Here is a 12,626-nt window from a genome sequence, read left to right as displayed (position 1 = left end):
AAGTATCATATATGAGTCTTATAACACTCCTATCTAATAGGGCAGTATCCTAAAGCTAACTGTCATATAAGAGTCCTACAGCACTCCTATAGGAGAGTCTCCAATAGGAAACTGCCATATAGGATTCCTATAGCACTCTTATAGGACAGTGTCCTATAGGAAAGTGTCCTACAGGTGTCCTATTAAGTCCTACAGGAAATTGTCCTATAGGACAATATCCTATAGAAATCCTATAGGAGTCCTGTAGAAGAGTGTCCTATAGGACAAATTCCTATAGGAATCCTATTGGTCCTATAGGACAGTTCGCCAGTCCTATATGACTTTTTCGCTAGGGTTTTCTCCAAAATAGGTTTATAGGAGATAACATAAGGCTTATATACGATACGATTCAATGCATGCAAGATGAACACGCATCAGGTATCCTTCTTAGTCTCGACATAGAAGCCGCCTTTGACTCTGTCAGCTGGAGATTCATCAGAGACGTACTACAGTTTAGGAAGTTTCCGCCTTATATAATACAGTGGTTTGATACGCTGTATAAGGGGGCATTTGCAAGAGTCCTTTATAATGGTCACCTGTCAGACGAAATCCAACTAGATAGATCATGTCGGCAGGGCGATGCATTAAGTTGTTATCTCTTTATATTAGTAATGGACATACTGGAAAGGAAAATTGAGCAAAATCGAGACATTGAGGGACTGAAACCAGCAGGGACGGATGTAAAAATAGCAATGTATGCGGATGATACTGTTTGTTTCCTGAAACCTAAATTGCAAAGTTTTAATGCACTATTCAGTGAGCTTGGTTGGTTCGCCAAATTCTCTGGGTTGAAGCCAAACATAGACAAAACAAAAGCGATGTGGATAGGAGCACCCTGCAGCCACAGAACAGCACTAGAGAGGAATATCGAAATACAATGGAGCAGAACGCTCAAAATTTTGGGTGTTTCTTTCGATTCTAATCTGCAAAAGACGGGTGAGGTGTACATGGACAAGATTACTGAGATCAAACGAGAAATAGATAAGTGGATGAATCGCAATATAACATTGCATGGAAAGGTAACTGTGATTAAATCATTGATGCTGTCCAAGATAAGCTACCTTTTGATTTCTATTCCGAATCCATCCTTAGAAGTAATAAAGAAATTGACGACATTGTTATATAAGTTTCTTTGGCATGGAAAGAATGAAAGAATTAGCCGTGCCTCTCTGGAAAAAAAAAAACAGCCTTATCAGGAGGTGTAGGAATGATAGACATCAAAACGTATATATCCGCCTTAAAAATTAGCTGGATAAAGAGACTCGTGTCAAAGAACAGTGCATGGGTCAGCATTGCAGAAAATGTCCTGAAAAAAATCGATACCCGTATGGCAAATGGAAGCAATCGCTATAAGGAAAAAAGCTCCCGGTATAAGGAACCAGTTTTGGAAGGAGGTTATGCTAGCCCTGGCTGATTTCAAAGAGTGCTTCCAAATGGACATAAGTGATATAACCGCAAGCAATATCTTTTTCTCTAATTACACAAAGTTTAAAGATTCATGGATATGCCAATGGTACGAACATGGGGTAAGGACATTGAACGATCTGCTCAAAGTGGATGGATCGTTAATGAACATCGCAGAATTTAGAAATTCATTCTCGTTGAGGGTGAACTTCCTGGAGTATGCATCCTTATTAAGAAGTCTGCCAGAACAGTGGGTCAGTTCTACAGGAAAAAATAAAATTACCCAGCCAATCATAGATCCAAAGATTGGATTCATCATTGATCCATCGACCCGCTCTAGTCACTTACACGAAATATTATCAAAAAATAAAACAAAAAGTCATCGCAATAAATGGGAGAGTGTTATACCAGACCTAAATTGGACCGAGGTGTACGGATCTTTAATGGAAACTCCATCACAATATAGGGGTCTAAGGTATAAAATGATTACTAGAATAGCTGCCACAAACAAACTGTTAAAGGTAGTGTGCCAGCTTTCTTGGACCGTATGGAGTTAATGGCCCAGATAAGGAGAACCGGATTTTTAGAACTTATCCATACCTTCAAAACTCATGGAAACGTCTTAAATTCTTCAAATTTTGAGTACCCCAGTGCGAAATTCGCCCCGACGGGTTGTCGGTCGTACCCCAACCACATTTCACACCACTATGAACAATAAATGCACACACTGAAATCGCTATTACCGATATGCTCATCCAATCAAGTTTCGATAAACCCGTTCATCATCAGCTCCTGCGGTTTCGAACACGCCTGTTAGTTGGCTTCTGATGCTCGTCGAGGTCGGAATTTCCAAATACGCGTGGTGCGTCGGGCCGCGCGCTCTGACTTCGGCCAAGAAAAATGCGTCAGCTGATCATTGTCATTTCTGCCACTTACGTGTGGTGAAATGGGGTCATAACTTATAAGACGGCTTTTTCATATCAATTATTTTACATAAAATCATATTTCAAACCATAAATAATGTTCGACAGCCAAATAAAAGAAACAATACCAATACGGGCTTACAGTTTAAGGCTCGACATTGTGTTGTCTACGATTAGACAGCTGATAACTCATTCCCGTACGTCGTATGGTCGTAACACTATAATGACCTTTGCTTATTGTCACAAGTGCGCCGCATTCGCGATTGTTGCCCGACGCCTGTTTGCAGGTGAGCCCACTACAGTTGTTGTACATATCTAAAAACCGATAAACTTTTAGGCGAAAAAGGCACTATTCCAGGCCCATTTTTGATTTTTTTTTTGCGATATTAGGTAAAAACAGAAGCTTCTTATCCTAGGAAAAATAAAATGGGAAATCTTTCAAAGGTGGCACACTACCTTTAAATCAAATGAACATAAAGGAATCCGGAAAGTGTGATCACTGCGACCAGCTCGAAGACATTTCCCACAAATTTTGGTACTGCCGTAGAGCACAAAGCCTATGGTTAGAGTTGAAAAACTGGCTCGACTTAAAAAACCTTACCAGAATTACAGAGAAAATACGTATGAAAGAAGTGCTACTAGGAGAGGGCAATGACAAACTTGCAAATCATTTAATCAGTATAGGTACTCAAATTTTGCAATCCAACAGAAGCCCATCGATATTCACACTTCTGGGCTATCTCCAAGCTGATAAAGAAAGTGAAAAGTATTGGGCTCAAATAAATGAAACAATGGGTGTTTTTGCCGGTAAATGGTCGCAGCTCGATCTTGAAACGGGCGTCTCCCTATGAGGCGAAAGGCCCCCGCCCTACCCCATCCGGGCCAACCCGTGCCCGGCCCCCCAGCATATGCTGGGCAGGCCGGGCCGCCGGCCCGTCCCTCGGACCGCCTGTGACCCGCGGGACGGGCCGGCGGTTAGGGGGCGCCGCCTCGCGTGAGTAGACGCACCGAGGTGCGGGGCGGCGCGGACGGGGGCAGAGGTCGGGGTGGCAACAGCCACCACGACCGGTGTTTGTGCACGCACGATGGTGTTTGTTTCCATAGTGTTGTCCCTATAGCTGAGGACGATGGAGCCGCGAGAAAAAGTAGTTCACGCGTCCTGCCCGCCTCTAACCCAACCCGGCTAACCGGAGGCCGACACCATCAAGGGTCGGCCGGCCGGCCGGGCGCGCGGCTCGCCAACCTATCTGGTTGACGGGTCGCGGGCCCGGCCGGCGGCCTGGGGCATCGCCCCAGCGAGAACGGGAATATGTGTAATTTCGCGGGGCGATGCGGGGCGGGGCAGGAAAAAATGTGTGTGTAATGGAAGTATGCAATGTATTACCTAATGTGTAATGTAAGGTATGCTAAGTGTAAAACCAAAGTGTGCACATGAAAATGTTATGTTGTATTGAAAATAAGTGGAAAAAAGTCCTTCCTGGATTCCAATTTCGGCAATAAGTCGCAGCGTGAATCCTTCATACTACGTGCGGTCTTAGATTCTAAGCACGGCCACTCCGGTCGACCACAGGCTGCAGCCCACAGGTCACTTTGGATCAGTGAGTGAACCTGTATAATTTTTTGCAAATAATAAAAAATGTGCTCATCGATCAATGTATGTTTTACCTTTTCGAATTCGCATGGATGCGTTTTTTTATAATAAAATGTCCGTAGCCTGAGCTCGTTTCCTATATCGTGCTAAATATTCATCAAATCAAGGTTTTTTGATAAAACAACACCGGGCTGCAAATTGCATCAATTGGATTTTTTTTGACAAATCAGCGAAACCTAGTTTTTATACTCGTATTTTGCAGCACCTAGTAAATCTTGCATGCACATGACGTTACATTTTAGACTGACGCCCCTGTCGCGAGCTGACAATGGTGCCCTTCTCAAGGGAAAAAGTCGCCCCCTCGAGCACCATGCCCCCCCCCCTTCGCTGATTTCTGGCTACGCCACTGCCCAGAGCTATGACTCCCTGGGCCGGAACAATCGAGCCACTGGTCCCGTGCCCCGCTAGCCGAAGGTTAGACAGACTACTGCCCGTCGTGCCCTTCCGAGCTAGGGCTCGAGGCTGATCGGGTAGCATTCCTTGACACCCTCCTCGACGGTCAGCGCCCGATTCGCCTTGCCTTGTGGACCTACCAACTTCTGGATAGGCATAGGCGTTTCCTTGTCGGTTCACTTACCCCTGGTTTGTTGATGAACTAGCCTTTGAATGGGCATTGCTAGCTTACAAATTGTCAACAAGTAGGTGTACTAACGCTCTGTTCGAACTTATTCTTCCTTACAATCGCTTTCTTTGCGTTGATAACCTTAAGAAGTAACGATTCGCGTTCGTTTTCAATTACCACGATACTGATTCAGGAAATATTTTATTTACGGACATTTTTGGCTGGGAGCGGTGCACGAAACCATGACTGACATCGGTTCTTGCTCAAAGGCTTGCGCTGACGAGAAACGAAATACTGATGGGTTATATCCAGGGATGCGGAGCCGGAGTCGGAGCCGGAGCCGCCGGAGCCGGCATATTTTGCCCGGAGCCGGAGCCGGAGCCGTGAAACAATATAGCCCGGAGCCGGAGCCGGAGCCGGAGCCGCCAAAAAAGGGGCGACTCCGGCTCGTTTTTATTTTTTGAAGAGGAAAAAAATTGACCTAGTTCGGTTTGACAGTACAAGGCAGTAAAACATATGGTAAGTACGTCATGGGCCATCAAGTGAATGAAAAAAGCCGAATGTCCCCAGTATCCCACAGTACGCAATCAACTTCCTGTCTGCTCCTCCCCCCCTCCCCCCACGTCTACTGCATCCCCAGAACATGAGTACCGGTCATCAGGTGACGGCCATTGTTTTGAAGCCAGTGCAGTGGACTGCGACTCCCAGCACCGTCTCTTCCCACGCCACCCCCCCCCCACCCCACCCCCCAATGCAGCCGAGACGAGTGTCAGCTTACGATGGTTCAGTGAACTCCGATTCGCGGCGACTGCGCTTCCAATGCCATCGCTTCCTAGTCCTTTGTTCTGCCAGTTCTCTCCGAGGTGCGTTTGCGCGGGGACGCGGTGAGCCGGTCATGGCAAAGAGTGACGCGTATAACCAATCCAATTTTTCTTCCACCCGTATTTAAAATTGATTGCATAGGGGATGTACTTAGTCGGAGCCGGAGCCGCCGGAGCCGGACCATTTTACTCGGAGCCGGAGCCGGAGCCGGAGCCGCCATAACATTTCACCCGGAGCCGGAGCCGGAGCCGATTTTTTCTCCGGAGCCGGAGCCGGAGCCGGAGCCGTCTGAAATTTCCACGGCTCCGCATCCCTGGTTATATCATCAATGAATGCATACACCACATTCATTCGGAAGTTTCTGGAATCGTTAGTATTTATTACGGTCACGTAATTAAAACTATTGACTGGAGACAATTCCGAGCGCATATTTTCGAATGGATGTGGTGAATGCGTGAGCTAACCCCAGTAGGTATATCTTGCACCGTCAGCATAAGTCTTTGAAGCAAGAACTGATGCGCATGTGGAAGAACATGGTTTTGTGCACTGCATCAAGCCAGAAGCATAACATGCCCGTATGACGAATATTTCCTGAACACTAAGCGTAACAATCATGGCAGTTGCACGATCACGCAGATAATTCGAATAAATCACGAGCCCCAACCAGATCAGCTTTTATAGCCCATATATGTCCATCAGTTAAGTTACAAATACATAAATGTATATATATATATATATATATATATATATATATATATATATATATATATATATATATATATATATATATATATATATATATATATATATATATATATATATATATATATATGACTGGAGACATATATATATATATATATATATATATATATATATATATATATATATATATATATGTTCATGTATATATATATATATATATACATATATATATATATATATATATATATATATATATATATATATATATATATATATATATATATATATATATATATATATATATATATATATATATATATATATATATATATATATATATATATATATATATATATATATATATATATATATATATATATATATATAAAACCGCCGACCGCAAAACATCTGTTCACATGAACATGCACAGGTCTGGCCCACTTACATTGCGCGCGCAGGGGAAGGGAGGCGCCTCGCCGACCGCAAAACATCTGTTCACATGAACATGCACAGGTCTGGCCCACTTACATTGCGCGCGCAGGGGAAGGGAGGCGCCTCGGCCGCGGGTAAGGCAAGATTAGTGTGTCCCGCATGGGTCAGAGGGGGCCTCACTCACAGCACGAACACCGCAGTTCACAGATTTCACTTTTTATTGCACAAATGCTGGAACAGCCCTCGTCGCTGCTCCAGGCTGCACGGCGGTCGCGCAACAACTGCTGGTTCGAAACCGCCGCGCCGGGGCCCGCTAACGGCGGGCGGCGACCGCTGATTGGTCCGCCAAGTCTGACGTCAGGCGCAGCTGACCATGTGTATGCTGACCAGCTGACCAGTACAAGTTAGACACCGGTTTAATAACCATGCGGAAACAAGTTTCCAAAACTGGTTAAGAAACAAACGTTGAAACATGTAGAGATGGTCTGCATACTGAGAAGTTGGTGTGCAATGTGCATAATAACTATTGACTCGTAGTTGTCACCTGACAAGCAATGCACCAGACAACGGCTTGTTTAAAAAGTATCAGTTGGTAAATATACCCAGAGATGATAGGTTATACAGTGGAATCCGCTTAGTTAATCCACCTTGGTGACAAGGTGTTTTGGATTTATTAAGCGGTAGCTTTATTAACCCGCGCCCTGCTGGGGGTCCTGGATTTCCACGCCCTGCTGGGGGGGGGGGGTGTTCAAACACCCCCCCCCCTTCTAACTCGGCTCCTGGGCCACGCAGCGATACGCGGAAGGCGGCGTTCGAAAGAACGTAAAAAATAATGACGAAATCACTTCGGTCAATTTTTTGGTCAGGTCAAAGGTCAGGTCACCAGAGGTCATTGAAGGCAAAAATTCGCCGATTTCCAGGTCGAATGTCGACAATTTCCAAGAAGCCAACGCATAACTCGGGAACCAGTAGAGCTACAGCGCTGCGGAAAAGCGCATTCGATAGCCCTATTAACGCTCTTTCTGAGTAATTCTCTCAGATTTGACCTAGCATCAACGGTTTTGCCTGCAGGGGGTAAAAACTGCAAAAATAGCCGATTTTTTTCGGAAACAGTTTTTCTGCAATAACTTTTGACCCAAACCTTGTACGAGCTTACTTTTACCGGCATCGTGTTCCTCTCGTCAAGACGCATCGAATGAACTATAACTTGACCTTGAAAGGTCAACTTGAAAATTTGACCTCAGGTCAAGGTCATGACCTGACCGGAAAGGGTCATGTTGCATATCAGTCGATCCGTATCGTCGAGCTGAACACATCTAAGGCGTTTTCATCGCTCTAGCATGCCTCTATCAAAAGTTATTTGCGAAAAACTGTTAGATACCATTCGTGACCTAAGATGACCTCAGGGGCATAACCAGGGGTCACGGACACCATTTTCATGTTCAGTGCGCCTAAACCACTTGTAATTCAGTGTTTGGGAGTGTTTATAATGCTTTTCGTCCAAAAGAGGCGCATTTCAATTTTCTCCCATTGACTTATAACGGGGAGGTCGCAAAATTGACCTGACCTTAGGTCATCGATATCAAAATTATGAGATATACATTTTGTACATGCTATTGCTCTTAGTAATCGCTGAAAGTTTCAAAGCGATCGGTCACTCGGTGTAGCTATGGCAGACATTGAAACTTTTTATGAGGTGAGGTCACTTCAAGTGACCTGGTGACCTGACCTTGAATGACATTGGTCTGAAATTTTCACAACATGTGTAGAATTGATGTATGATAAGGTGTACCAAAAACGGCGGCGTTCCGCGCCGCCGTTTTTGAGATATCCGCGAAAAAGCACAGGGGGGGGGTGTCAAACACTCCCCCCCCCCCCCAGCAGGGCGCGGGTTAACCGAAGTCAGTTATTTTCGTTAGAAAAGCATGTATTGCAGTTGCACGTTCCGTTCCCTGCAATGCAAGCGTATTGGCTAACATTCCTCATTGCCTTACTTATTCCAATGAAAGTGACCAGGGCCTCCGCCACCGGTGGGGTCGCCGGGTCCGGACCACCAATAATTTGACATTCGTAATGCAGCCTAATTTATAAAGGCGAGCCTTTTAGGGCTGGACATCCCTCAAACCTGCGACCGTAAAAATGCCCCGGAAAGTGAACAGCGCACACTGCACAGCTACCACACCAATCAAGTCAACAAATCCATCCGCGATCGCTCCCGTCAACCCTGCCATGCCAACGGAATAGCCGAGCGTGCCTGCTTTGCCGGGAACATTTTTTTTTTTGTGCATGGTGATTGCGCTCTTGAAAGCCCTGAACCCCTTGTGTTTTTAGACCTCAACTGCTGCAGACCGCTGCTCCAGAGCGGTTCTTTGGGAGCGGGTTGGATGCCACATTTCGAGTGGGGAGACGTCACTGCAGACTTCGAAACTCCGAAGTGGCTCATTAAGCGGAGTGCGTGGATTTATTAAGCGGATTTATTAACTATGGTATCTATCGAGAAAATCCGGGAACAGCTCAAGCGGCCACGATAAGCGGCTGGACTTATTATCCGAGGATTTAGTAAGCGGATTCCACTGTATTACACAAGACTTGTCAATTTGGTTTACAGTGTGGCCTAACCCCGCCCCAAGATTCCTTTACTACTCACCCCGCCCCGCCTCTGGGAGCGCCGAGCTGATCTGACATATCTCCGTCCGGCAGCCGGGCAAGCTGAACCTGACGCAGTACTCGAGTGTTGTCGACACGCTGGACAAGCTCAACCTGAGCAGTCGGCCCGAGCCCCGACGCTCCCAGCCCCAGCCGGGCGTCAGCATGGCCAACTCGGAGTACGCCCAGGTACGACCGTGGCACCGCGCCGGTGGCATGTTTATTAATCCCACCCAGAAATGACAAACAAAGCTTCTGATTGGCCAGTTTTGGCTGACGCAGAATATTTGTCAGCAATAGAATACTATGCTTTAGCACTTTTTCAATAATGACGCATACGTTACATTTACAAGTTAGGGCAGCTAAAATATTGTAATGTATCTAACATGTTAAATATAAGATTTTTGGAAGCCCGTACGGATTGTTTCTAGTGAGTTAGGTGTTACAAAGTATTAAAAGAAATGATTGTTCTCTATTAAATAAAGAACAAAAGTTTTTAGCCACTAACATCCGCCCGACAGTCTCCAGAATCCTGCGCACGGGGACACCGCAGTCTCGGTTTCTTATCGTTATCGCAATGGGGAAAAATTGAAATTTTAAATGAGTCAGTATCTTGTTAAGAAGTACGGATGCTTTCAAAACTAAATGACTTTCAATTCAAATTCCAGAATATCCTTTCGCAGAAATAGCCCTTCTCAGCCTGTTGGCCCATTCTCTAACGCTACAAGTCTGAACAGTGAGCGTCTCATGCGTTGCTCACGTATCGCGATAAAAAGGACGGTGTCATATAATCAAATGAACTTTTCTTATGCATAGAGCATTTGAAACCTCACACCAAACGCCTCCCTTTCTTGTTTTCTACTGCTGCCTTTCACATACCTACCCAATGACCGTTCCAGCTCGACGTTTCTTATCGACTGCCTCACATTCAACGGCCATATCCCACCTACACTGAAAACCAATCGGAGGCACTTTCAGTCGTCCATTGAATAAAATTGCTACCTACACGCATTTAGGGGAGAATGAGGCCCAGAAAAGGCATGCATAAAACGATCGGTTTGGCCCCCATGGAATAAGCCAGGAGGTAAAATCATATTGATTGAAGAACATTTTCGAGGACATGATATCTATTAGATATTATTTTGGAAAGGTATTGTGAACATAAAGTCCGCGTATCGCAGCTCTGAATCTGCTGGTGTCAGTCCCATGCAGCAGCCACCAGACCACCGCCCCGCCGCCTGCCGTTCGCTGATCATACAGGCCGGCTGTCCCAGTGTCTCATCAAACGATCACAGCTGACTCAGTATTTATAAAATGCCAAACAAAAACAGACACCCAATATTATAGATCATGCCAGCTCTTTCAGTCATGCGCGTGGAGATATATCGGTAGTTTTCCTATCACAGATCACACTGAACAGAGCAAAAGCGTAGACACGCAGCAATAAATAATGCATTATCAAGTACACCGATCGATGCATCGTGGAATACACCGAAAAATACATCTCTGCTTTAACGTTCCCCCAGGTGGGTGGGGGCGTTTTTGGCCACACCTGACAATTTTGTGCTTGCATAAATAAAACGACACGAAACTTCTTAGAGCTTATGTATAATGCATCGATTCGCATCATTTGTGAAAAAAAATGTAACCCCATGTCACCTAAGGTCAGGTCAGGTCACCATGACGTAGAAGTTTGAAACTCGAGCTATTGCATGACAGAATCAGTACCAACATCTTGAATATCTGTAATTTTGATATCGGTGACCTAGGGTCAGGTCAACTTTGCGACGTCTCCAGTTTCATTCAGTATGAGGAACTCGAAATGTTCTGCTTTTGAAACAAAAACACTCAAACATCGGGATCTATCGTATGCTCCTGAGGTCATCTCAGGTCATGTAACGTCTCCAACAGTTTATTTTTGTACATCGATTTTAGATGGAACGTGGCCAGAGCGCTAAAAGCATCATAATCATAGGCGGCGGAACGGGGAGGTCACCGGGGCACCGTGCCCCCTTTGATTTTGGCATTTTAACATTAGCCCTATGGGCGTTGCATGGAAAGAATGAGACCAAAAGTCGGCAATGCCCCCTTAATTGAAGATGTTCCGCCGCTACTGATGTTAATCTCAATTTCAATGTAACGAATCGATGACATGCAATATGGCATTTTCTGCGACATTGACCTGAGGTCAAATTTATTAAGTTGACCTTGTTAGGTCAACAAGACGAGAGAAACGCAGTGCCGGTAAAATCAACGTAATAAAAGGTTGGTATCAAAAGTTTTAAAAGAAAAGACGATTTCCGAAGCAAGCCGATTGTTCAGTTTTTGCCCTTTGGAGGCTTAACCCTAGTTGACCTTAGCTCAAATCTGAGAACCTGAAAGATTTTCGAAAGAGCTATCGAATTCGCTTTTCCGCGGCGCTGTAGCTTCTTTGGTTCCCGAGTTATGAACCAATTTGTGAAGTTGTCAAAATCGGGGGCCAAAATTCGTCATCATTTTACTTTTGGTGACCTCCAGTGACCTCAGCGATGACCTGATCAAAAATGACCTGTATGATTCTGAAGAAAAATAGCGATCTATAGATTGATTTTACTGCGTCTTTCCAGCTTTGCTACATTCCAAGATAACCTGGTGTGGCCGAATACACCTCCCCCCCCCCCCCACCAAGTTGGCTGAGGGCCACCCGGGCGCGGGTTAATGACATGGCGCAACAGGTTTTGTTATCAACTTGTCCTTTTCACACATAGGCGACACTAGATACCACAGCCAACGCCTATCACCAACCTGGTGGTGGGCTTTGGCCAGCGATCGCCGATCGGGGCCAACGCGGGCTCTTACTCGTCCACAATCAGCACGAATGATGAACTACAGCTGCTCCAGACCGGCCACTTCAACCCAGCGTGTAATCTCCAGTCCACATCAGAACCACTAGTGAAACTCTACTGAGTGGGCCAACTGCACTGCATCTTTGACCTCCTTTGCAGCTCTGGCTTTTCAGAATTTGAACAGTCTTCTCTTTCCCACCCTTCTGTGCTGATGAATGATGATCCTTTGGAAAAGTGGAAAAAGACAGTACAGACTCAGGGAGATGAAACTGTTTTGCTATGGGTCTGTTCCAGTCGCACTTCCTAACACATCTAAACTTCTCAAAGAGCAAGATAGAGGAGGTTGGAGCAGGGCCCTTCTTGGCTTTGTAGGAGCGAAAGCTGCCACTGGAACAGGGAAGCAATCTTGGAGGAGTTAAGAGGTGTTATTGTCTATTGTTAGGAAGTGCAACTGGAACAGACCCTATGACAATGTCTGTGCATAGAGCGAGCAGATGGTAGAAGTGGTCAATTGGTGAGTGGAACAAATGCAAATGTCAGGAAAGCAGTCATGTTTTGTGATAGACATGATGCAGATGTAGGCCAAGCTGACAAGGCAGATATAATTATCAGCTTGTTAT

At 45.3% G+C, this 12,626-nt stretch overlaps 1 protein-coding gene across 7 annotated transcripts in view; it reads left to right on the top strand.

Annotated features, from left to right (window-relative positions):
* The window catches only part of LOC122383683 (rho GTPase-activating protein 190-like), a 406,057-nt gene that overhangs the window by 325,949 nt on the left and 67,482 nt on the right, over window positions 1-12,626 (top strand). For all 7 annotated transcript variants that reach the window (XM_043370373.1, XM_043370389.1, XM_043370415.1 and 4 more), the window contains one exon: window positions 9,236-9,370. In XM_043370373.1, coding sequence (XP_043226308.1) covers window positions 9,236-9,370 — 135 coding nt within the window. The remainder of the gene's footprint in view (window positions 1-9,235; window positions 9,371-12,626) is intronic.

Source organism: Amphibalanus amphitrite, unplaced genomic scaffold (genome assembly GCF_019059575.1).
Source record: "Amphibalanus amphitrite isolate SeventyFive unplaced genomic scaffold, NRLGWU_Aamphi_draft 000013F_arrow, whole genome shotgun sequence".
In the NCBI taxonomy this organism is placed as follows: domain Eukaryota; kingdom Metazoa; phylum Arthropoda; class Thecostraca; order Balanomorpha; family Balanidae; genus Amphibalanus; species Amphibalanus amphitrite.
Note: the sequence above shows the minus strand (reverse complement) of the source record. Positions and strands in the feature narration are given on the sequence as shown.